This window comes from Tinamus guttatus, unplaced genomic scaffold (assembly GCF_059628265.1).
Source record: "Tinamus guttatus ecotype Peru unplaced genomic scaffold, ASM5962826v1 Tinamus_guttatus_pri_ptg000242l, whole genome shotgun sequence".
In the NCBI taxonomy this organism is placed as follows: domain Eukaryota; kingdom Metazoa; phylum Chordata; class Aves; order Tinamiformes; family Tinamidae; genus Tinamus; species Tinamus guttatus.
In genome coordinates this window covers 5,754,709-5,781,769 of record NW_028288776.1, presented here as the reverse complement: position 1 = coordinate 5,781,769, position 27,061 = coordinate 5,754,709, and the positions used below count along the sequence as shown (strand labels likewise).

General features: G+C 48.4%; 1 protein-coding gene across 1 annotated transcript in view; it reads right to left on the bottom strand.

Moving 5' to 3' along the window:
- PTPRF (protein tyrosine phosphatase receptor type F) overlaps window positions 1-27,061 on the bottom strand; it is a 272,958-nt gene that overhangs the window by 75,726 nt on the left and 170,171 nt on the right. The window contains 3 exon segments of the mRNA XM_088526108.1: window positions 9,857-9,967; window positions 18,511-18,528; window positions 25,923-26,111. Coding sequence (XP_088382234.1) covers window positions 9,857-9,967; window positions 18,511-18,528; window positions 25,923-26,111 — 318 coding nt within the window.

Genomic DNA, 27,061 nt, shown 5'->3' with positions numbered 1-27,061 from the left:
GCTTTGGGCCGCAGCTTTAATTTTTTCTTTATTCCTTGTTCTCATTTTCCATCATTGTCTTGGGCTCAGGTAATTTTATCCTCTGTGAATTCTATTTTTAGAGGGTAAACAAGGGCCCTATGTCTCAGCACAATCTAAACGAGAGCACGTTTTGGGGAGGGAAATGGGAACGAAGTCAGTGTACTGGAACAACTGCTATGACAACTTGTTAAAACTCGTTCCAGCGATGATTGTAAGATCAAGCCGTGCAGCTGTGCGATGACACGTGTGAGAGGAGGTGGGGTGTCTTTCAGCCCGCTCGCTGCCCGGGGCAGCAGCGCAGGCCAGAGAGGCAGCATGGGAAGCTCTTGCTTCCAGTCTGTGCCGAGGGATGAACCTGCAGGGTGCCTGGTCAGCGAGGGAGCAATTTCTGGAGACTAGGGCAGGACTTCTGCCAAAAACACCAGCTTTCCTCAACATGAAATCATGAGCGACTTAAGCTAAGTCTGGAGCGAGATTTAGAGGCTGGACTTGCCTTTTGCTCTTGTTCTTTATCCTGCTCACTGCAGGCAGTGGGACAGAGCAGGGCAAAGCTCAGAGCGCGTTCAGCCGAGTGGTCGCGAGCTCCTGCACACGCTGCCGTGGTCCTCGCTGAGCCACCCCAGGGAGGGCTGGGGCCACTGCCAGAGTTCCCAAGTCTCCCACCAGCAAGAGAAAGGCCCAGCCCCAGGGAAGAAAGGAGAGGCAAACTGGGCCATACCCTGGTCATGCAACAGGCCCTCCTCTGAGCACAGAGACCAGCCACACCATGAGAGCGAGAACTGCAGCCAGGCAGGAAAGGTGCCTGCACCACGAGGGCCTTATGCCTCCCTGCCAGCTTGCCCTGCTGCCCTGCTCTGTAGCAGGGCAGAGGAGGCAGCACGCTGTTTTTTTTTTTTTTTTTTTCCTACAGCTGAGATCGAAAGCGAGTTTTGCCCCTTTCAGGAAAAAATCAAAACCAAGCTACAAAAGAAATTGAGGTACCCGCTCTCCCTAGTAGCCCACTAAGTGCCTGGAGATCAGAGTGATCTCTCCTTCCAAAGACTGCTCTTGATCTCCAGCCAGAAAGCAGCAGCAGTTCAGAGGTATTATACTGGCACTAGCACAGGTAAAGGGTTAAAGGACCCCGCATACAGCAGCATGCACCTCCTCCCACCCTGTCCTGGAACAACATCGCCTTGGCTGGTATTTGCATGCAAAGTATATTCCATGCATTTGAATCTCGAGCAACAAAGGCATGCAAAGCAAAGTAACAACACCATCACCAGAGTCACAGCAAACAGTAAGCAGATCTCGTCAGGCACAACGTGGCCGTGCCTGGAAGGAAGCCAGAGTCTGTAGGGCCCCCTCCCCTTTTGGGGATGGCTCTCCTCTCCCTACTGGAAAAGTCCCATCTGACGTGGCGTACTGTAGATGGATAAGAAGTGAAAAGGACCAACCTTCTCGCTGATCTGAGAGATGAAAGTTTGTTTTGTTTGATGGCAGAGTGCGATGAAGATGAGGAGGGAATAAAAAAAGACAAGGAAAAACACAGAGAGTAAAAACAGGCCAAGCTTCATCTGTCCGCACACCACTGAAACGACAAGACAAGACTACAGAGGTCAGGCACGACTTGGCACAGCGCACGCACACGGCTCCACGCCGCGGCCGGGAGCGCCGCGCGCAGCGCTCCGGGGCTCGCGGCTCTCCGGGGCGGCCTGGGAGGACCGCGCTTCCCACACGTACTCACGGCGGACGGCCCCGCGCTGGCTCAGGCGCCGAGGGCACAGACATATATTTACATGTGCAAAGGGCACGTACACACACGCACGCACAGAGCAAGGGACTCCACTACACGGACTGCACACGCTCCCATGCGCCCATCCGACTATCAAGACGATGGCAAAGGCACTTCAAACCCATTGACCACACGCTAGAAAGAGCATATGCAGGTAGATCAGAAACTTGTCAAGTATGAAAGAAATGTTCCAAGTGGTGAATGGAAAATCTTCTACCATGAAGAGCTGCTCCCCCTCTCCAAACAAAGAACTAAATGTAGCAGAGGTATTAGGCAATTGATAGACATGTGCAGTCTCAGCGGGGCTCAGTTTCGGGAGAGCCTTATGGGTACACTGTGCTGCGAGTGAGAGATGGACAAGAAATCAGAAGGACAAAAACACCCAGAGAGAATTGAGGAGGTCCCAGATTTTGTTCCTGTGGGAGAGACAGTAGAAGGTTAGTTGCATTTTCCTGATAGACAAAGGAGATCTTATTTCTTTAGCAGGAGTGACCTCACTCCAGCTACAGATCTGTGGCATATCGGCTGTAATCGAACACTCGCTGAGAGAATACAAAAGTGGATCTGATAGTTAAAGACTGCTTATGAGTCACATTTTTGATGGGGGAAGGAGAAGGTGGGGGAAGGAATGTGCTTTCCAGCAGAAACACTGCAAATTAAAGCACAGCATGTGGTATTATACGGTGTACAGAACAGTGGCCATTCCCAGTGCTGAGAGGGCTGGACTTGAACCATCACCACCACGGTACAGACCAGGTAGGGCTGCCAGTGGCCAGCGAGGCGCAATGGAGCGTGGAGCTCTACTGGAGCAAGGCCCAGCGGGCAGTCAGGGCCCCTGGCCTCCTGCTCGGCATTTCCCAACAAGCAGGATCCATCTCCCCCGCTCACCATCCCCGGCTCCCGAAGCAGCCGACGGCTTCGTTGTGGGAATGCTGTTGGGGAGCAGGCCTGGTAGGGCGCGCGGAGCGGGTGCTGCGCCGGCGGGGCCTTTCCCAGCGTGTTGACACTTCAGATTACAGCCGGGAAGGTGAGGAGACACGTGTGAAACACGCTAACTCAAACAGATTACTTTCTAGCCTGTCAAACAGGAACACGTTTAGGGCCAGCTATTTGTCACTAATTGTTGGATTATCTCTTAATCTCTAATTATATTAGTGGTTTATGGGGAATAAAAAACAGTAGCAGGGTATTTTGGAACAGCTGTGGAGAGGGAGGGAACACCTGGACAGAAAGTTCTCCCTCCTTTCATTTAGGTAATGCTTAAATAGCTGCTGCTTTATCTGAGAAAAAAAAGACTGATAAATGGTAAATTGAAAGTTTCATCTCCTTACAGATCCCATTCACATTCTCCCTTATCTCCAGTTCTTTATCCATGTCACTCCTAAATTAAGAATCACGTTTTATCTACGGCTTTTTCACCTTTTTAGAGAACAAAGGACATGGAGCAGTGACAGCCAGCGCTGCAGTGAAAGCTGCCCCATGCAGGGAGGCAGGATTTAGGGAGGGATGCCCAGCGTATCCCCATTGCGAATCCACACCAGCACCTTGCTGGGAACCGGGGCTGCCTGATGGCTCACTTGGCTGCACGGGTCTTGGTGCATGACAAAGAAGTGAGGTTGCAGCAGAAACGCCAGCAAGAGATAGCCAGCCCCATACGGTAAAAATGGCTTTGTTTTGAGATCCAAGTGGAGACAGCAGAGAAGCAAAGAGCGGGGCCACATCAGAGCTGCGCCTGCCAGGCCTGATTGTCAGGTGGCTCCAGCGCTCCGCACACAGAAATCCCCACGCGGATCGAATTTGGCTTTTACCCTGCCACAGACACGCTCATCTTACGCAGCGGCAGCAATACTCCAACTACAGCAGCTGGCTGCAGTTTGGGCTCATGGGAGACTCTGCTTTTGTGTGTTCTTGGCCATAAGGGCCTTGCAGCAGGGCAGGGGGCTGTGGCCAGGGTATGAATGCACGGGTCAGAGTTTAGAGCGCTAGCTCAAACAAAGCAGCAGATTCCTACAGCTTTTCAGAGTGAGCAGTTAATACTTCCCTAAAAGCAACGAGAAAGTTCATTATCCAAATAGGCTCTGCAATTCTGCTGGGAACTACCAGCATCTGTCCTGTGCTGAAAGCACTCTGGTGCTATGCAAAACACAGATATAAAGGCAAGCCCAAAGACTTTGTAATCCAAAAGACACAGAGGTTAAAAAAATCCAGAGGGGGATGAACCTGCTCCTGCTTATCTCCAAAAGCACATCTTGTGTTCCAAGGACTCCACATAATCGAATTTTTTTTTTGCAGCTTTTAGAGATATAGAGGGACAAAAGGACAGATTGTCTTTTTTACGCCAGATTACATGAGAATAAGACAACCTCCCATTATATGCGATGAACAATGTTCTCATGCCACAGTGATGAGTATATTCCCTCCTAGAGAGAGAGAGACAGGATGCTCAGGGCACCCAACCATCCTTTCCCATTCATAGTGCACACACATACATGCCCAAATTCAATTAAGAATGGAAAAATCTCAGCGCACCAGAGATGGATTGCCGAGCCCTTTATGCAAGTGGATACGAGAGGGGAGGGAACGGGCATTTAGCGAGCATGGATATGCATGCCTAATTTTCTACAGACATCACGTGGGACAGAGGGGGAAATAGGTTTCCAAGCCCATTTCCGTGTTGCGTTATCACGCACCCAGCCAGTCTGCTTCTATTTTCCATAAAGGTCACGTTGCAAATAATCAGAATGAGTCTTGCATTGCACTTTTAACCGTCAAAAGACTGTGCAAGGAATTAAATTGTTGAGCTTGCTGAGCTCGGTTGTGTAAAACACATTGAAATCTTCACATGTAAAGTGCTAGGAGAAGGGCAAAAAACTATTATTTATTAAGCAACAATCATTGTAATTATTATGGCAGAGCAAAATGCTCGTAGAAACATCGAGGTGGATACTTTTCACTCCAGGAGAAAATGTAACAAAAATATCCACAGTAATAGATGGGGAAGAGAAAATGTGTCGGGAGCCTCTCTGTGGCTCTCCTCGGAGAGCTGGCTGATCAGCAAGACCCTGCACGAGCTGGCCAGAAACCAGGCAAGGTGCAAGTGCCCAAACCACCGCTGCTCGGGCTTTAGCTACGGCAGCGGCTTCTGCAGCACCTGGGGGCAGAGGAACTGCCATTAAAAATATGGAAATGCTGTAAAGGGGAGCACACTTTGTTCACTAAAAGGTCACTGCTCTGGGGAATATCCTGCAGCATGATCTCGAGGTGAGGACGCATGGAGCGTGTGTGTGGGGATCACAGCCCGTGACCCTTCCTCCTTCCTCAGTCAGCACCAGCTGCCCACAGACTGTTGTTCTACAGTTGCTACCTCAGACCTGTTTTGCTTCTGTTCAAGGTCCAGATGTGTCTGTCCAAGGCAGAAGCCCGGGTCATCTGGTCTCACTCACCGGCCCGTCCGTGTTGCCTGTCACCCCAGTGTCTCCTCTGTGGGGCTTTGCTGTCTCTGCTTGGTTGCAGTCGCTGCTGACCCCTGGGCACTGGCAGGGCCCTTCTCTGCTCAAGTGAGTTTGTCCAGCCAGCATGTTTAACTGACCACGCTGCTTTGGGTTGCGAAGAAACGGGCTCCCTCTTACCTAGCCACTTTTCAGGCAGGCTGGGTTTTGATTGCAGCTTGTTTGACCATTGTCCTCCACTGGAAATACCCTCGAGCTTTGACTGCTGCTGCTATTTTAGCTGTTTTAATATTACATAAGCACAAAATGTCTTTTTTAAAGGTTTCAAGTTTTGTTGCTCCAGGCCCGTGCCAGTCATTGAGAATTATTCTTATTTACACAAGGTCCCTTCTGCAGGGAGCATTGTACAGCTGCACACAACCATCTCGGTGAGCTCCTACTGAGTCTGAGCCTGGGCTGCCACCAAGTCCCCAAGCCTAAAGCCCTGTGGACGCCAGGGAAGGGATGCTGGGTGCAGAACACACTCCTTTCCATTTTGGGTGATGGCTCCTTACTGAAATTTGGCAAATAAAACTTCAGACTCTAAGCAAGTCTTCTCTCTGCCAAATCTAATACAAGCCTGGCCCTTCAGAAGACAGACCAGGAAAGTACAGATTTTTGCAGTTAATACCATTTCTATTTACCACAGTCTGACTTGGTAGCTCGGGCTTGGAAGTTGGGGGCAGAGACATTTCAGTTTAAAACAGCCCTCCTTTAGAAGCAGCTGTGCTGTCAGTTCGGCACAGGATGAGCCATGTTTTCAGCCCGGGAGCTCCACTCGCCTCACCAGGACATGCCAAATACCGTTTCCACCATCGCCTTCAAAGTTCAGAAAGCCGCACGTAGGAAAGGAAAACTTGACAGCAAACTTCTCGCTTGCCAGGAAGCCCACGGCAAGAACTGCAGCAAGTACGATCCTAACAGCAGCTGTACTGCTCACTGCTGAAGCAGCAGTGCTGGGGACCGGACCTACTGAGCTCTATAGCATTTTTGTAAGCCTTGATGTTTGTTTGCTTCACTTAAGTGTGAAATAAATGCCATGTGCACAGGAGGGGAAGGGCAGAAGAGAACTCTCAGACAGGAGGCTGTCAAATCAGAGGGCCTGCTTTGAGGGGGGCACCGGGCACAGCGGTGCAACCCTCGGGCTGAAATCCCTCTCTTTGTGCAGATGCCCCTCAGTTGCAGGCAAAGCCACAGTGAAATATGTTCACAGAAACCCAGAGGCTTAGAGGGAGCGGTGCCATTGCACTCCACCCTGGGGAGTGCAGGGAAATGACACAACTTTTTTTTTTCCATGCTAGGTCCAATCTCCTTTCTACTCTTCAATCAATTTCTTATATATCTTGAATCAACTCCTCGGATTTTTGCTGCTAAATTAGACAGTAAGCTCTCTGCATTAGAGAAATCACTTCTTCCATATGTTTCTATTCCCTTCCCCTCCCCTCGCAGCACCACCAAGTCCCAAATCTAATCACAGCTTTGAGGCAGTGCAATACCTGTAACCACGGACCGCAAGTGGATGAGGGCACCTCCGTGGTGGGAAACGCAGCATCTGAGGCAGCATCTCCAGGTGCCTCCACGCCGGCACGACAAAGATGTGTCCCTGCACCCCCCGTAAAGGCCGTGCTCGACGCCAGCTCGCCACGCTGCCCTTGCCCTTCGTGCTGCTCATGCCCCTCCGGCATGGCCAGGCTGCCTGCAGCCCTCTGTGCCCGGGGGCCTGTGCAGCGCCGCGGGAGGCACCCGCCCCGGCTCTGCGGCCACCGACGGATAGACCTGTCAGCTCAGAGGCACAATGCTTATTGAGGGTTGTTTTTCAGCACAGTTAGTAAGATGAAAATAATAGCTCCGAGGAAAATGCATCCATTTTCCTTTACAAATCCCTGGTGTGGAAATGTTTTAACTTTTAATGAAGTCCATCTGTGCTGGCTCGGAAGGATTTGCAGAGGCAAGGCACTGGTGTAACCTGCTCCTTCCTCCTCTTTCATTGATATGGGAAGCCCTGAGCACTGCCTGCATGCTTTTTCTCAGCACCCAACACCTTCCTTTGTAGGCATGAGAAACAGGCTGAAGATGCTAAGGAGCCTGTGCTTCCTAATGCTGCATCCCCACGGCAATTACCTGGGAGGCTGCGAAGGGCAGGGATGCGAGCGAAACACAAACCCCAAGAGGCAAGTGGCAAACAAACAGTGGAAATATTTTAAAAAAGAAGAGGCTGTAAATGAGATCAGACACTTCTGAGAATTGCATAGGGTGGAAATTAATATTGCTGCTCATACACCTACCAGACAAGCAGTGCTCAGCCACGCTTGCCAGTGAGCAGGTACCTCCTTGGGTATTCACCATGAGAGGGTCAATCAGTGCGAACCCACCATGCAGCGGTGGTGCAGCTGAAACACTTAACTTCCCTGTAATTTAGCGTTAATTAATGTCTTCTCTCACAAAGATGTGGGCACTTTCTAAAGACCCTGCTGGAAGTCACTGAACCTTTTAATAACAACACTGTAGGACAATCGCAAGTAGAAAAGCCAGGGATTCTTTTAATCTGCAGCTCAGGACTGAGAAATTAAGGCATTTTCATATTTTCCTTGCTTGTTAAAGAGATAAAATACTGTCCTTGGTTTGACTGACTTTGGGATTGTAGTAATGATACCATATTTGTTTGCAGAACATTAGATATCAGAAGCTGCAAGCATAAACACCATCTAGGACATAGCATGTACAGTGATTTCCATCTGCTAATAATTTATGGAGTATCCTGTCTTTTATATACAGCAGGGCTTTATCAGGCTCAGGCAGGCTAGAGACTGACATTGTAAAGATTATGTGCAATAAAAAGGCTGCTTCCAAAAATTTATGCATAGAGAAAGTGATGGTTAACAGCAAGGCGTATGTCTAAGAACATGTTTGCTCCTTTGAACATCAGGATCCTCTCGCATGTGCAGACCATCCAAAGACCATATCCAGCACAAATCAAGGAGGGGAACCTTGCTGAGCAGCAAGCCAAGTTTTATGGGATCCACATGCTAAATAAAGAGTGTACACTGGAGAGAAACCAGAAGGTTTTTAAGCATTTCCACCTCTTGAAGCTACTGTGCCCATTTCCAGCCATACTTCCATAGAAAACAGGAGCGATGAAACTCTGAGCATGGCACAGGAAGCAAAACAATCCCAAATACTGCAGCAAAATGGTTGGGTATCCACACAAACCTGTGCAACAACCTGGTAACTAAACCCTTTCCCTTCGAGTGAAAAACGACAATCTGGCATGTGTTGTAGTACAACTTGCCTGAAAAATGAACTTGCAAGAACACAGGGAGTTTAAAATCATCCATAATTACATTGTGAGAGTGAAATGAGTGATTCCACCGCACAGATATAGCTTCATCTTCTGAACATGCTTAATTGGATACTTCAGCCTTCTGAAGACTTTTATAATCCAAATTAGGCTGCAAAATAAAAAAGCACTCCCCCAGAATAAGCAAAGACGACAACAGCAGAAGCCACCCCTAAAAGCAAACACACAGCATGTGAAGACTTAATCATTCTCATGTCCTCTTTCTGTACTAACCAGGGCATATACTGCTTTTAAGATTGCATTTTTTTTTCTTCAAAGGAGAGAAGAACTGAAGGTGAGATTTTATTATTAAACAGTTCATCTACTATGTGGAAATTAAATTTGCTTCTAACTTCCTAACAAACAACGGGTAGCACCAGCATAAGAATTTGTTTTTTTCTTCTTGGGAATATCCAAAACTACACTTCCCAGGGCTTTCTGACCGGTGACTTTAGCTATACAGAGTTTCACAGGAGGAAGCATGCTTTTTTCTTGCTGAAAGCATATACAGGATTTAGCCCTTGCGCCTCTCCAAGCTAACCCAAACACCTTTAATGTAGGGAGAAAAAAATGTCAAGAAACTGTCCTAATATAAAACTTAATTATTCCGGTATGTTGAAAATAGTTTTAAATCAGCAATACAACTACCATTAGAAAGTCATTTTACATGAATTGCAGCTAATTTCCAGCAGGTGCCCAGTGTGAGCCATTAATACCCAGAGGCTCAGTCACTGATGCAAAGAAGATGGATTAGGACATCTCCAAAAAGCTGTTCCATTCTTCAGTTTTTAAGGCACACATTCCAGAGCAATGTCTAAATATCTGCTCCCCCCACTGCTGAGCACTTTTGGCTCATCAGAGCATGACCTGTTTTATATCTCTCCACCAAAGGTTGATTTAGACAAAGAGGATTAAGCACCCCTCGCTCCCAATTAAAATAAGTGTGACACCAAGTTTAGTAGTTTAAGGAGGAAAGGAATTCCAATCCCCGCCTTCTTTCAGCATTTTCTATAATACCATATAAACAGGAAAAATGAATTTCCAGCAAACCTGAATCAAATCCACGGTGAATCAAAGATGCCCTTAAAGTCAATTTGCTTGTTTTTGAGCAAAAAGGCCATGTCACACGATCCAGAAGGTGTGATCTGGGCGTGAGGACAGGGACACACTCTTCAACAACAAGCCATGCAGCTCTGGGCAGGCAGAGGGACCCCCTTTGGCAGAAGCTGCTCTTACCTCGGACGTAGAGGTTGGCCGGCGCCGAGTAGCGGGTTCCCGCACTGTTGGTCGCCACACACTCGTATTTGCCTTGGTCCGACTCCTCGCTGTTCTCTATTTGCAGAGCTCCTGTGCACAAACAAGACGACAGGGACGATTCAGGTTATGCTGGAGCTGGGCACTGAGCAGACAAGCCTCAGAAGATGAAGGCCGTGCCCCGCACCTTTAAAGTATCTTCCTGGATAAATACATTGTGTTGTTGCTCCCTGGGTACCAGCACGTGGGCCCAAGCCACAGTGCTTCTGCTGGCAGCCGCTTTTGAAGTTTATTATTATTATTTTTTTAATGCACAGGGAACCAGTTACTGATGCATTTCCAAACGCCCCTACTACTTACATTCATTGCTTCAGTAAAGGGAAAAACATACACATACACACATATTAATTACAGCTTCGTATGGGACTCCTTTCTAATAAAAAGACCTTTAATAAGCCTTTAATCAAAACAGTGGAGCACAAAGCCCACTAACTGCAGTTGTTTGTTTCTTATCTGATACACACAAAGCCTCACAAATGCTCAACAAATTGTGACCTTCCTGCACAGAGGATGGCAGAGCCCCATCTCTCCCACCTCACCACCCTCCTTCCAACAGACGCTCCCTTCTCGGAAACACTTGGCCTTTTGTGAACCTCCTCCGTGTCAGTTATCTCCTTGTCCTTTCAGATTCGATTACAATGATGTAAATGGTCAAAAATTCAGTGTGTGACATGAAAGATGTACACAAATGCAGTACACACGTCGTGCCGCGCGGAGCTCCCGTGAGAGCCTCCCTCCCCTGCTCCAGCCCCGGCGCCACAGCCCTGTGCTCAGCACCAGCTCCAGGTTCCTCAGCACCTGGCCTGACCCCAGTGCCAGGGGAGCAGGGGTACACCTAAATAACTGCGATAATCACCCGAGCACCCAGGATTTCACACAGGGAGGGCCTACGACAGGCACGCGAGCTGAGCTAACGTGCCTTTCATCTGCTTGCCTGGCCCAGTCGTGCCCAGCGCCAGCTGGCCTGCAAGGCTGCTCTTTCATCCAACCGCTTCTCGTCCAGCACCTAAGACTGATCACATCTAATCCCCACTAACTGCGCCCCATACGGAGCCTGAAAGAGGGAGGTGAAGAAAAAGAGGTAGGATGCAGAGGGCAGCAACCTGGCACTGCAGGAGCAAAGAGCCACTGCCAGGCTCCGAAGAGGCGGCTGCTCAGCCTGCTCCCCCCAGGCGATGCAGGAACCGTTTCTGAAGCACCCTGAGTGCTCAGATCCTGATGGCTGGGGTTGCTTGTAAAAAGGGAACTCTGCTCACAGACCATGTACTGAACTGAAAGAAAATATTAACCCCTTTGCTTGTAAGGATGTGAACTCATTTTTGCCTGCCACGGTTCAAAACGACCACAGAGCATGGCTCTCAGAACAGCTGCTGAAATTCCCTTCACTTTTCTTGCTGGTTCAAGCTGTGGAGGTCAAACTCACTTTTTCATATCATCAGAACAGAAGGAAAACTAATGTGAATCAACCACAGCCACTTACATTATTCAGAAGGATAAATTGCGACCGTGGCGTAAGTCTATATGTCATGGGGAAAAATGAACTTCCCCGGGTTCTGCCATTTAATAGCAGTGATGTGCAGAGCCCTCCCTGCTGTTGCATTAGCGCTGGAAAGAAAGCTGCAGTAAGACAGAACGCTCGGCTACCTACGAACAACGGGAGGTGCCATCCTTCCCTAGATGCTCCAGGGAGCATCCCTGGTGCTCTCCGGACACTCGCAGCCTATGGAGCTCCGCTGCTCAAGGCAGGGTGAACGCGGAGTATCTGCACGGTGTCTGCCAGCTGACAGCAGCGTGACGGGCAGCGGAGCGGCAGGAAGCTGCCCGGCACTGACAGGCTACAGAGAATCGGAGGATCTAGGAATGGAAAAGCCCTATTAGGTTATCTCGTGCCTCCCTGGGGGCCAGGGCAGGATCGTTCCCTGCTGTAAATGTACTTGTGTTCTGTCCAATCCCATTTTAAATGTGCTAAGTGATAGGCCTTTCACCACTTCCTCCAGGAATTTATGCCACAGCCTGGTTATGCTCTCTGTCAGGAAGATTTTCCTGGAACTCGCCGTGCACCATCCCCTCCTTTATTTCTGCTCATTACTCCGTGGGCACCCACTGCCATCAGAGCTAATTTTGCACGCTCGCACGAGGCTCGTGTAGCGGGAGCGGTGGCTGCACCCCGCGCCCCGCGAGCAGGGCCCTCTGCAGCCCGTGCTGCTGGAGAGGCACCCGCTCTTGCACGAGCACCCGCTCGGGGACTTTTCCTCCCCTTTCCCCCCCCAGAAGCTGGTGACAGGCAGTGGCATCCGCCCAGGGAGGAGTTAGCAGGTAATTCCCAGGTATGATCCCTAGGTAATTCTGCAGTGAGGACTTACCTTTTGCTGTAGCCCTTTTAGACACTTAATACACAACACCAGCGTTTATACCCTTTATACATACAGCATTCTGGAATCACCATGGCTCTTAAATGTCAGTTGGCCAAACTACTCTTTTTTTCCCCAACATTAATGCTGGGGAGAGAAGGAAACAACAGAGAGGATGGAGAAAATGAAGATTATATGTTATTATTGCCTGTTCCGCAGGAAATTGCAAGTTCTGCAGCCAGGGAAGACACAGCCTGGTTATGGGCATCACAGAACAAATATGAAACTTTATGTCAACAACTGTCTACAAACTGCTTAGAGACATTTGGCAAGTGCTGTATTTGAGTTGGTCTGACTGTTCAAACTATAGCACGACAGGAGCAAGAAAGAACCCAGAAAGCAGAGCGAGGTCAAAGCAAACCCTTCAATTGAAATCAGAAAGAGAAAATAATTCAGAAAGAGTGCTCAGTATAGCTAACAGCTAGCAGAAAACAGAAGCATCAGGGCACGCTGATAGCAGTCGCAAGGGCTATAAAAGTTGTTTTCTCAAAGGACGGCCTCCGACTAAGCGATAGGTAAAAGAAAGGGTAGAATATCTGAGGGATACTGATATTTATCAACAAAGTTAAGCAACTCAGATGTAGGTAGGATCAGAAAGCTGGAGACAGAAACAAAACAAAAATCACACCACACACCTGAGCCTTGGGAAAAACTCCCAGACTGAAATGCTCCAGGCCCAGAGAAGGGTTCTTGGAGAATCTCTAGGATGGACAGGACATTAGGATCCACATGAAAGACAGAACCAACTCCTGGGCAGCTGCTACCTTTGAGGTTTGCAAAGGCAGTATCTGAAGAACCTCAAGAGCATAGAGAAATCTTGGTAAGAATTCCCTGCAACAAGGGCAGAGGCCTGGGAATGCAGAGACGTGATTTCTACTCTAGCTCTCCCAAAGGCTTGTCCTACAATCTGCTGTGCCTCTGCAAACCCGGGGAAGAAGGCTGATTTACTTTCCTCCATACAGCAGGATTTATGTTGTGAAAGTCGCTGAGTAAGGTCTTGCTCACACAGGATATTAGAGCAGACTTATCTGGACTCCTCAAGTGCTTCTGAGCCAAGTGCTGCCCTCTCATTTGCAGGGCAGAGCCCTGATGCGCAACCAGGCAGCGCTCAGCTCTAGCCGACGAGCGGGGATGCGCACACGCGAGCGCAGAGGAGCGGCAGGACACGCAGCAGGACATGCAGCAGGACACACGCGGGAACCCTCTGCCCGCCGAGCACCGTCCGGCGGCGGCGGGAGGCAGGGCTGCGGCAGGGAGCGGGCGGCCGAGCCTCGCCGCGCTGCCGCGACACGTTCACCTCGCGCGCGCATCAGATCCGCTCCTGATAACGTGTTTCGGCATATCAGAGAGCTGCAGCTCCTGAGCAAAACCCCTGGCTGCTCTCCAGCACCAGGGAGGAGAGTGACAAGGCAGAGCTTTTGGAAGCTGAGGGCAGAAACACGTCCCACTGATTGACAAGCATCCCTTGTAGGTCCTCTGTGTTGGTATCTCCCTGCCAGTCCCGTCCCTCCTCTCCTAGATTCCTCTTTTGCTTGTTAAATTTAGGGACTGACAACAGCCCCGATAGCAGCTCTCTGAGATACTTATCTATTCAAATATACTTGTGCTCGGGCAAAATTGTTAGTTGCAGTGACAGTGCTTAAATGAAGCATTTAGAAAGTGCACAGTGCAGAGCACAGGGGAGGCACATCCTGGTCAGGGCCCTCCCTGGCAGCCCTGTGGGGAGGCCTTGGATCTACTGGGCCCCAGAGGGCTTGTCACTGCTCTGAGCTACAGACTGATCTCTCTGAAACCCTGCTCTATCAGGAAAAGAAAGCACGAACAGCCACTAAACATGACACGGCAGCCAAACTGGACAGCTCTTGGGGCTCTTCTGCCACTCCTGTTTGGCTGGGAGCTCTGTCCCTTGCACTGGAAGCAGCTCCCTGAAGCTTCAAAGCCAAGTACCCAAGAGCCAGAGGACACAGGCTGCTGTCACAGCTCTGATCTAAGGAAAGCGCTTGCAGTGCAACTGGGAACGAACCCAGCTACTGGACCAGGGACTTTTCTCTCAGGCAGCTTAAAATAGGTACATTTTCCCCATCCTGCATGCTAGAGCATGTGGCTACCCCAAACCCCCTCCATCTCTCTCCTCCTACCACATCAGCGTCCTCCGCAGAAATATCACCTGCCTTCTCCTGAAGCAGCATTCTTAGTCACTCCTTCAGCTAGTGCTCAGATGTGGATCCCAATCCCCCTTTGGCTAAAAATTCACTCCCAGAAAAAGGATAATCCTTCCAATAAAACCTGGAGATCTGTGAAGCAGGGGCCAGAGCCAAGACAGCACCAGAAAAGGACCCTGAGGTGTGACTGTGGTGCAGTAAGGGACGAGAGAGCCCGGACAACAGAAGGGTTGGAGTTCGCCACCCAGGCTGCTGCTCGGAACAACCAGCACCTGTTACGGGACCTGCGACAAACGCAGAGACATAGAAACCACTTAAGAGACACTAATAATAAAAATATCATTTCCCATATTCGCTAGGTTTTTGCAATTCATAAGAACGGCACCTCCCAGCTGCTGCAAAGGAAGGCACCTCGCCTCCGCTTGCCATCAGCGGTGCCAATTATGCAAACAAGGTAACTACAAATCTATTTTCATTGTGAGCGCTCATTAGGCTCATTAGGCCTGCGAGCCCGTGACTGGCACACAAGGGGCCTGCTCGGGAGGCCGGCGCGGCTCCGGATTCACTCCCGCGTGCACCGGGGCCGGCTGCCGAGAGCACCGGGGGCAGAGGGAGCAGGGGAGACGCGGGGGCCCGCGGGCTCCGGCGAGGCAGCCCTGGGGATGCTCTGGTCTCCCAGCGGCAGGTCCCGGGAATCTCAGGGGACAGCAGCGACAGACAGCCCTGCGAACCGCGCAGCAAGGCCTCCGCACGCGCTGCCGCGGGGACACGAGGCCAGCTGAGTCCAGGCAGTTCAAAACACGGCACTACAAACATTTCTAGGCACTGGCCCATGCAACCTTCCCTCCAACACTGTCTGCTCCTCCAACATATCTTCTTTCCAAGTTGTCTTTTCCTTTTTTTTTTTCTTTTTTTGTGACTGAAAAAGCTCAAGAAACAGAAACAAATCCTACCATACACAAAGTGCAATCAAATGTACAAACACACACTCAGAAAAACAGACAGCAAAGACATTCTTTTAGCTCCCTCTAATCTCTCTGGATAGCTTTACACCCCAGCACGCCGGATGGTGCGGAGGTACCGGAGCCAAAGCAGTTTGCTCGGTACTGGGAAGGGTTTAGCTGCCGCTGTAGAGGAGTCGGCGCGGGTGTTTACCTGTCTGCTCCGACAGACAGCTCTGACACCCGAGCGAGCTGATCTAACGTGAATTCAGACAGACCTCTGCTACGCTGACGTCTGCGGGGAAGAAATACTCTTATGCACAGGAACCTCAGATATTTCCCGTAGTGACAGAAAAGTAACAAATAAATCTGACTGGAGAGGGATAATGCCCGTGATGATGATACTGCTTTACCTCCTTGTGCGCATCTGATATAATGCCTGTCCGATCCAGCACCCACCTGAAACACAACTGTGCTCTGCTGTCTCTTACAGCCTGGGGCAGGCAAAAGCAGCCAGGTTTCACTAAAGGTTGAGCTGGTTCAATTCCAACCCAATGGAAATGAACATCTTATTTTCTGCTTTGAAAATAAGCATGGAGAGTAACTTGCTCAAACACGGAGCTGCTGATATGATCTGCTGGTCACCCCAAGCAGCTGGCTATTGCCTAATGGGATGGGTACTTGCCAGCTCCAAGTCTTCTTGATGCACAAATAGAGACTTTAAGATTAAATTATTATCCTAAATTATTATCCGGGGTAGCCCCTGCGGGATAAAGAGTTAAGCTAAACCCTGAGATCCTCAATTATAGATGGGATCTTCTCCCATTTTAGAGAAGCCAGAGGTTTCTTGGACCAAATGTGTGGGGTAAGATCAAAAGGGCTGGTTAGTCAGATAAATCTCATCCTGTTTGGTAAGGACTGCACAGCAGAATTTTACTTAGATTATCCTCTTGCTAATCCCATATCATTTCCTGCAAGTGGGTTTTCCACTGGGCCTGCACTGGCTTCTTGACTAAGAGTTCAATTTCCCCAGATCTCCATACACCCATCTCCTATCAACACATTCACAGTGGCAATTAAACCAAACCAAACCCACCCCTCTCCCCAAAGGTTACTACCAAAAGAGTCATTAGTTCACCCTTCCTTTGAGACAAAGGAATGGTTTCCAAAGCATCCAACTTACCTTCCTGAGGAACAAGAGTGCAGCTGGGTATAGAACATGGCAGAACAGTCACTTCCACATGGACATAACCTCACCATTATACAAGCACTTTCATCTAATCTGTCGTTATCTTTAGAAATGCAATGACCTCCGTTTTAAATAAAAGGCATTAGGCTGACAGAAATCCTCTGGGAGAAGCCAGAGAGCAGCACATGGCTCTTGTTTGCTCTCACAAAAATGTCATCTCTGACATTCAAACAGGACACATATATTTTAAATAATGTCAAGAACATTCTTAAAATACCTCATCAGGACTCAAACGGGGGTGGGGAGGGTGCGGGGAGCTTATGCTTTATGAGATGGATGGTTCTTTCCACAGAGATGCACTCGGTTCCCAAGCAGGACGTATGGAGCATCCACGCGGTTCTGGTGCTGAGTCACTAATGTCATCAGGCACGGAGGGAGGGAAGGAGGGAGCGCGCGGCTGCGCGGGGCGGCCCTGGCAAGGCGGCGCACCGGGCGCAGCGCCGGCAGCTCCGGGCGCTCCGCTAGTTAGCATTCAATCTGTCATTCCCTTTTAGGATTTGCAATAGAAATAGAAGATGAAGAAATAGTTTAAGGAGCTTGTAACATCACAGCTGTCAATCTCTGCACGTTCCAAGGGGAGGAATGACAGATATGTAAGCCCATTCATATCAAAATACGGTTTGCAGTCTTTCTCCCTGACCCAGATTTGCTACAGAGGCAACTTAATGCAAATACACATCAAACGGCAATTCACATTTGCTCCAAAATCACTTAACGGGAGCTGAAAACATTAACCCCCAGCAACAGAACCAGTTCCAAAGAGTCAGATTATTAACTTCCAGCAGTGAGTCGGTGAAAAAGGAGAGGGAAGGGGAGAAGGGGGAAAACTGGACAAATGAGACTGTGTCGATCTGGAGCTGGTAGTCATTTTCTATCAAGAAATCCAGGGGTCAGTCAACAGGGGTAACCACAATCACAAGAGAACTCCGTAGGGCCTTACCAAGTAGCACTGATTAACACACTAAAGTTAATCTAAAGGGACAACTTTGAGTGTTTAGGCTAGAAAAACAACACTCCATTCCAAAAGTCATTACTGGTGCACACAGGCTGTGAGAAACTAGCCCGAGACTTTGCACACCGGGCTGTCAAGCTGTAGGTGGATTTAATTAATGAAGGCTTAAAGCAGCCAGATGCGTTTCTGATTCATTTACTCAAACAAATCTTTATGCTACAAAGCAAGACCAGCTTGTCCGGCGCAGGAAGGGGGGTCCTTGGGTCTAGAGGCAGCAGTTCTCCGCTCTGCTGCCACTTTGGAGGGTTTTTGCTCTTGAAAGGCCAACACGAAGCACTCGGACAAAGGCACTGCTTGTCCCAGAGCCAGATTTGCTCAAGTTTTCTGGAATCCATCTCCTCCTGATTAGAGTTTCATGCCTGTCAGCAGCAGGAGAGAAGAGTCTGGCTGTTCTCTTGTGAAAATGTTACCTCCTCAAGCTTACGTCAGAGCAATCCAGCTAACCCTCCCTGGGCACGGGGCCCCCACGGCCGCGACCGCGCGGGGAGCTCGGACACTCGCAGGCGCTGCAGGAGACACCAACCCTTCCGTGGCGCAGGCCGGGAACCGCTTCCCACTTTGCAAACTTTCCGTTGAATAACCCCTTTCAACAGTGCAAAATTGCAATGGATGGGTCTACAAGAAGTCACGCTAAAAAAATCAACCAAAATAAACACACTGGCGGGAGAGTGCAGATGAGCGAGAGCGCTGGCAGAGTTAGGGCAGAGAGTAAAAGCTGGAGATGAGAAACACCAGAGAGAGGACAAGGCAGACAGGAGATGGAGTGACGTGACAACTGGAGGCACATTTCAGCATTCTTACCTCTGATCGGTGTACCACCTGGTGAGGTAATTTGAATGCAAATAAGATTAGAGAGAAGCATTAGTACAAAGAGGAAAGGAAGAAAATCATAACTAAAAAGCAGAAAGTTTTTTTTTTTAAAAAAAAGCTAGAATTTGTATCAGCGCGACAGGAGTAAACCAAAAGAAACTGATAGTGCAATAAAAGTCAGAGTGACACTCTCAGGAGGTTAGTGAAGTTCGTCCCCTCCGGGAGGGCAGCACCCGGCCCTGCAGCAGCCACCAACGCCACCCCCCTGGCCAAGGGGCCAGGACGGAGCCGTGGAGGTGGCCTTGCTGCTGCCCTCACCCACTTGCATTCACCCCCACGGCTGGTGCAAGCAGCTGAGATGGAGGACGCGCTGGGGAGATGGTGCTGGCCCTTTCATTCCTTACGGGAGGAAGAGGAGGGCGCGCGTGGCCCGGGCCCGTGTGTGGCCGTGGGTGTTGGGGCAGGAGGGGTGGCAAGCGCATGGTTGCGGCACTAGGTGCGTTTTGGATTGGAGGTTAGAATGACCAGTGGGACAAAATCCGCTCGCTCAAAGAAATTAAACTAAGGGGAGAGCGTAACAAATCACTTTTGAGCCATTCTCCACATTCGCATAAACCTTGCATCAGGTTCCCTCTGGCAAAGGAATTGGTGTCATGCAGAATTAGCTTTACATACAGAAAATATTTCCAAACGAAGTAGTTTCTGGTGTTGTAACAGTGGCACAGCAGCCAGACCGCCGTCATTCCTGCCTGATTTGGATGTTAGATGGAGAAAGCAGGCTTGACCCTCTTTATAAGGCACCAGAGATAATTTTGCATGCCATAATGAAGAGCATGTTATAAAGAGGGCTTCTCCCTGAATGCGATTCAGTTATCCTGTTGCAACAGTCTGTACAGGTTCATTTTGCGAGGTCAATGTGTTTAGCAAGTGGAGGACCCAACAGTCAGTGCCCTGAGGTCAATGCACACTCAATAACGATGCACGGTTCAAGGGGAGATGCTCCAGCTGGGCAAATTGGCAGGGAACCCTTCTCAGCCCCACTTTTGTCCCCTTGGTCTTATTTTGCACGTATGAAGGCTGTTAGTACAAGGGAGAGATTCATGCATATCGAATCTGTAGGCAGTTCATGGTATGTGTTGGTTTTATGCAGATTTGTAGGATCTGAATACCAAGCACTTACCAAAGAAAACTGAGGAGTTTAAACAGACAGAAAAACAGGGTTAAACAGGACACAGTGTGTCAAATCATGTTCAGTGTATTGATTAATAAATACCAGTATGCATACAAGAGTGTCGTGTATCTCAGATTTACAGCTCATTCCATTATCCACAACAATGATCACCCCATGGGAAAGAAAGACAGAAAAGAACTTCTGTAAATACAAAGAAGGCATATTTTAAGCATGTTTAACTCGCCTCTTAGAAAGTAATTACAATATTTATACTTATTCTCCTGCTTTCCTAACTACCCTTCCTTTAGGCAGAGTCCTTTCTCTGAGCAGGAGCAGCAATTCAAACTATTCATTTTAGAATTTCCTCTGCCAAGATGACACTACCCCATTTTAACTTTATGTCTGGTTATATTTTCTGATGTTTTCTATCCACAGACGACTGAAGCATCAGGAGAGATCCAGCAGTCACTGAAGTTGCGGGTAATCTCTTTCTTGCTATAATAAATCTGCTGCTTATTTATCTATCTTCCTAACTACTGTTACCCTTGACAGAGCAGTTGTACCCAGAGATAGTCGCATGGAATAGCACAGCCTTAGAAAACAGGCTTATTTTGCTTTGCCTGTTTGGAAAGTTTGCCAAATGATATTTTTGTTCTGTTTGGTCTAGGGCCTCCGCTTGCCCCCTTTCACTGTCTTTAGAGTTAAGAAAAGCATCAGCACAGTGTGTTGCTCCCACGGGAACAGCGCAATGACTTCAAGCACAAGCCCAGGGGGCAGCAAACAGAACTTCCTCCTCTCTCTCCTGGCTAAAATGGGTGTCTTGCTCTGCCCTAGCACTGGACAGACAAGCAGCACTTCTTTAAGTGGACTCCCTGCAGAAGCTAAACCCTTCCTCTAAAGCGCAAGTGTCTCCACAGTGCTCCAGGAGCAACTGCATACTTCAAACAGATTCCCTAAGATGTAAGTGTGACCAGCTCATTTTTCCCTGCATTAAGTCCCCATCCTCCTGGCCTCTGAATGTAAGACAGCCCTTGTGGGAGCCGTGCCAAGGCTCGCTGTATTTAGCTCAGTGTCTGTTCTGGGTCTCTCTCACCTTTGCGTAGTCAGGACATTCACTCTTCGCTCTGAGGGGACCATTACAGATAGGGCACAAGGCTTTCCTCTGGGACCCCAAACTCCTCATTTTGACAGCAGGAACACAGGTTCCTGTTCTCCCCCCACAGCACAGGACAACGCAGCTCTGCTGGGCATCCTCTGAGGTGTCCCTGCAAAAGGACCCAATCCCAGCGCACAAGCCACAAGAGTGACAACACAGGAGAGACCATTGGGTGACGGAGGTGCCATCACTTGAACATCGCTTTGAGACCAACTTATTTCCTGCTTTTTCCAGGCCTCTCTATGCAAAGGTCACCCCAACAGCAAACTTCAAAAACAACTTCTTGTGCAGTTTGAAGGGTTTGACTCTTAAGAGAAGACAGTTTATTTCAGCTCTGTAGCAACCACTCCAGAGAGTGATTTTAGCAGGAGGGATGCAGACCCTAGCACCCTCTCTGTACACTAGAAGTGAGCAACCAGGCCCCCAAAGCTAGGCAAAACATAGGGTGATATGTTGGAAAATCCTGCCAGATTGTTTGCATCAGTAGTTCCCACTGTGGGGGAGAAGCTCTGTTAGAAAAAAGGCTTCCTTCTGCTGATAAGAACCTCATCCTGGGCCTACCCTGGGCCTCTTGAATCCAAGAGAACTTGGTCAGTGCTTCTATGTACTTCCTAAGAAGAGAGACTGGCTCTCTGCCACCAGCTGCACCGACTGGTCTGTGTGCACCCCATTCCTGCTCTGTGTGTCCCACAGCTTGACCCAGATGGACAAGGACACTTTCTTCTAGGCTCAAAAAGTTCATTTGTTCTTCGACTGGCCATGATATTGTTTTAGCTTCCTGAGAGAGCACCCATCTTTGTGTGGCTTTCCTAATGCTTTTGGATAATATTCCCCTGATTCTCATTCTTTTGGGCTGTTCATACCCGTATCTTTGAAGGTAGATGTCCATCTGATGTCTGCACTTGATGCTGTATCTTTCCAGGAGCTGAGTGACTCGTGCTAGGTCCTGACTGCTAGTTGTTATCAATAGAGCAGAATGTGTCAATCATCCTTGTGCTGTTCCCCTGAGCCAGGTACTGTCTCCTTTTGCAGTTTGGTACTCTTTATGTTGGGTATTTCTGTTGTTTCCATATGAGTAGCTATCAAGATCAGAATGGAAAATGCTTGCTAGTAACTCTGGAGGCATAAACGTGGCAAAATGATCTGCTAAGCTGCCTCCCACTGCTTCTTTGTTAAGAGGCACCTACACTTTTCTGGAGAGTGACTGTAGTCACCTGCAGAGTCCTCTCTGATACTTTATTTGCAATTAATTGCCTGAAAGTCACGTTAAGGTCTTGGGCATGGTTCCGTAACACAGTTAATTCATGGTGATTAAAAAAGGATGATACTTGTTAAACAAGTTCTTTAACGGATAGAAGATGACAAGGCTCCCTGAATTTCTGGCATTTCCTTGCATGGCAAGGGTAGCTCTATATTAACATTCAGGATATTTCTCTATTCTAATTTGACATTTTCTTCATAAGCTTTCTGAAAAGCAAGGTGGAAGAGTGTTTCTTCAAATATGGAACTCACGGGAAGCATTCAAGAGCTCTGAGAGTATGAATACCACCAGATTTGCTTTCAAGATCCAAGATTCCTTCCAAAGAGCTCTGGAGTGTCAGCACAATCTGATCTACACAGGAGAACTTCCTCCACATCATCGTTTAATTTTAAAACACGTTTGCAGGGGTAGCACTGACCCAGGTCCTTGCTGCCAGAACTCACAGAGGCATTAGCTACAATACTACGATCTCCAGACAGTTTTAAGATCAGCTCAGAGAAGCAGGTTTTACAATGAGTTAGTATGCTGGGGAGCTTCCCCAGCCCCGAGCTGGCCTCAGGTTCTGCGTCAATGACTTAGCAGCAACAACTGAAGTTGTGCACCCTGGGTGAGAACACGGAGACGTCCTGAGCGCCTTGGTTTGCAGAAAAGAATCCTCTCTGCAAGAGTGGGAAGTCCCAGAAAGAGGAACAACAGAGATTCTTGCTACACGTGGCTTGAGTCAGAGACCTGGTCTTGATCTGTGATAATGGAGGTGAAAACCTGTATTTATTTGTGTCCTCATCTTCAGCACCTATTGACAAAATCTAGGCAAGAAGGGAACTTACAAAAGAATTAAGCATTATTCTTGGGGGAGGATTTGTGCATTGGGAAGAAGGGGAAAAAAGTCTCCTAAATGTAAAGGGTTGTGCTACCTATCAGAAAGTTTAATCAGAAAAAGTACATAAACATTAACACAAGTGTAATTAGCAACTGAGGGACAGGCAGGACAAAGGATAGATTTATACACATTAGCTTTGTTGCTGGCAAAGATAATAATACTCTGGGGTCAAAATGCCTTAAGACAGCGCAAATGCTCAAATGACTTGACTGAGGATGAACAGACCTCTAGAAAGTGCTGTTCAGAGCTCACCTGGGCTCATGATCTGATGGCACGTTAGTTCACAGACCTGCCTGAAGCCCCCAGAGCACTGCCAGCCCACATAACTGTGAGTGTCAGAAGAGAGCACCTTCCCCAGGCGTGTGTTTTCTTCACCTCCAGCTATTTTTATCACACTAGGAGGCTGGAGAAATGAAATCACCCCTCAAGCCTCCATCTAAGTTGAATTCCGAAGCTGCTCTAACCTTTATGACCTATATTTAGTAAATCTGAATACAAATATATTATGTACCGGGTGAAGGTTGGTCACCCTATACATGCAGTATTGGGCTGACATTGCGTTGTAACTACTTTAAGCACATTACATCTGTCTGGTTTTATTGGGTTTTAATTAAATGAAATTAAATGAGCGTATATTTAGATTGAGACAATATAAACTGACATTCATGTAGATATGCCAGGCTGGCGGTAAGATACAATCTTAATGGAGCAGAGACTTTGCTAACTATTACACTCTCCCATATAATGAAGTATCTATTTAAACATGCTTTTTTTTTTTTTTTTTTTTTTTTTTTTTTTTTTTTTGAGGAACAGCTCTGGCCCACTATGGTGCAGTACTAGGGAGCTCAATTAACACCTTGCAAAATGGATCAGAGACTGCCCAAGGCACCGCTGTGTTCGCAGAGACGACTGCGGCTGCTGAGCGGGACCCAGGCACTCTGAGGGGGAGGCCTCACTCTACTCAAACTACAAATATAGGAAAAAAAGGTCATGAAAGCCAGCAAAAGGATGAAGCTCAGGCCCCCGAAAAATGGCAAACCTCTTGTTCCTCATGCTTGCAAGGGTGGGACAGAGCCTTGGTGAATCTTGACTTGGTACCAGCTGGCCCATAAAAATAAAACTTCAATCCTATCTGGAACTCTCTTGAGCTGAACTGTGGAAACCTCCCTTACTACATTAGAGAGCTAATCAATTTCTTTCGAGAGCCTGCGGATGTGCGCTGCTCATTGATTTCTGAAAGGTTCCCTTGACACCTCCCTTGGTAATTACTGTGTCTTCAGCAAGCAGCCAGCTCTAGAGCTGGAATCCCAGGTGAAATATTCAATTGAGATGTTGCTCAAGAACGGCAAATAGGAAACAAAATTTGGACACAGTGACAGGGTTTACCGGCTTGTTTTTAAGCTTTCTACCTTACCAAACCTGTGAAGCAGCTGGTGGTGAGGCAGCCAAGTGCCTGCAAAAGGGGGGCTGCAGAATGCATAGCAAGTGCATCAGGAGCTGCCTTGCTGCTCGTTTATGGTAATTTCTGATGCTGATTTAGTCAGCTATGAAGCGAAATACATCCATGTGCACTTTCCTGTCGCTGCTTCCTAAAGCTTCTCAGAATAATTAACAAGTGTGATATTTTCTTTCAGCATAAACAGATCAAGATTAAACCATGTTGTGGGGGAGATAAGCTAAAGGTCACTGGGAAATTTCATAAGCTATAAACGCATTAGTATAATTAGTGCTCTGTGGCACATCAAGGTGGGATCAGGAGTGTCAGGCTGGCTTCTATTTCTGATGAGAGTGATGTCTCATTACCCACTCCCCCAAGTTAAAGGCTGCTTCTTATCAGCCAAGCATCATCAGACTTGTGCAGAGGGCACCTGCTCCAGAGAAACATATTAAACATTCACCTTGCTAGGAGAAAGATGGTACTGCCCTGGCAGCAGCTGTGGTGACAAATGCCTTTGGAGAGCCCAGAGATGCAGCACGGCCAGGCAAGGCAGTCTGCCTCTTATTTAACCACGAGACCTCTCCAGACACTTGCCGGTCCAGCTCTGCTCTCTTCTGCATTTTCTGTAGGATACGGAGCGCTTTTTTTTTCCCCCCAGACTAAAGCTGCTGTGGAGTGTTGCTCTGCATTGTTAAACAGCCTCTGCAATTCACGCTGGGGAGCTGCACTTTTATTCATCAATGAATAAAGCAATGTTTTATTTGCTTTAATTCTCTAACGGCCCCTACAGTCCTGGGAGACTGAACAGTGCAGCAGCAAAACAAGAGTTTCTTGCAAAAACATGTGCATTCCTAGACACTGTCAGGAATTAACAGCTTGTCTCTCAAAAATTTGTACTTGGTTTATCAAACAAGCAAACAAAAAGTGTATTCAAAACTGCATCCACATCCCTTTGAAATCCACAGAACTGCTGCTTTTCTTTTTAACTATTAACTTTTTTTTAAGCCTTTTCCTGTCACATAGCAAAAATGATAAAGGTCTCAAGAGAAGGCAGAGTGTTGTCTTGTGGAGCTTATGTAAGGAGTGAAGTCGTACACGACCACTGACTGTAAAACCTCAACCACTGTTTCATTATAAGGATTTGAACTGTGCAGTTAAAAGTAGCTGAGGCCTGTTGAGTTGGTAGTGAAATGCCTGAGACTACCAAGGATCTGGGGCAAAATCAAGATTGTCTATTTAAGAAGGAATCCAGGTGATGTTCCAAAAGGCACGTCCACACAAATCCCTCCTTTTACCAAGCCATGATATCCTGCCAGAATGAATGGATCAGCTCCAAAAACTGTTTCCATATTGTAAAAGAAACAAGCTCAAATCAAATTCACATTTGGGTTTAGAATTGTATTTCAGCAACATGGAGAGAGAAAAAAATGTAGCAACCAAAGAGAAGACGGGAAAGAGGGTGAAGGCAGGAGAGGCTTACTTGCTTTGCTGCCTTACCCGAGCGAAGCTGCTTGATTCGCCCGTTGCTAGTCGCGGTGTCCACAGGCAGGAAGTCCTTGAACCAGGAGATCTCCGGGTCGGGGTTCCCGCTGGCGGCGCAGAGCATCGTGGCCGTGCGGGCCTTTTCCACCACCTTGAGCTGCGGGCCCATATCGATGGTGGGGAAGCCAGCGGGGAGGTGGTCTTCTGCAACAGGAAAACAACACACAAGGTTAGAGAGACATGTTCTGGCACGGGGACGGGATACGGCCGTGACAGCAGCGCCACGGTGCAGCATCTGTGCCTCTGCTGGAGAACAGCAGCCTGGCTTCCCTACCGAGAAGGTTTCAAGCCCTTAAAGCACATTAGACTCTATAATGAGCATTCATTATACCAACAGAAGCTTCCACTAAATTTAACTCCGTTTAAATCAATTGCCCTGGGAAATGTCCATAATTTTCATTGATACATAAGCTCCATCTATTGTTGTTAATAATTCAGTAAAAGCAGGTATTTGCCATTTTGCAGGAGGGCTGAGCTGGAGATAACACAGAAAGCCAAATAGTTTGAGGCATCTTGAAAAACAACAGCTAAACAATAAAACCCCTTAGAATGGTCCAGAGAGGCCCATCTTCTCCTTTTGACTAGGAACATCTTGTCACCATGGTAGGATACACGGTAAATCTCTTCCTCATGCCCCAACATCCGACTCAGAATGCTTGTAGAAACTAAGGAACGTGGATTTGAGGAGCCACGCTCTGCTCCCCTGCAGCCGCGGCGGGCACCGGGGGCACGTTCCGGGCGGCGCGGGACGGAGGGCAGCGCGGGACGGAGGGCAGAGCGCTCCGCAGCGCCTCTTACCCACACGCTGCAGAACGAAGCTGCTCCTGAACTGCCGAAACCATCCGTGGAGCAGGTAAGAAAACAGGGAATTGGGTTTGCTGCTGCCGAGCACGCTCAGGTAGGCTGGGCTGAAGGCATCAGGCAGCCCTCGCTGATAAGGCAGGGCGGGCTCCAGCACCGCGCTCGGCAGCAGCTGCAGAGCAGAGCTCATTTACTCACTCTGTGGCAACACGTACCACACTCTGCTAAGCCGGAGCTGCAATCAAAAGGACATGCTTTCACAGAAGAGCAGAGTTGGAAGAACACTGAGAAGC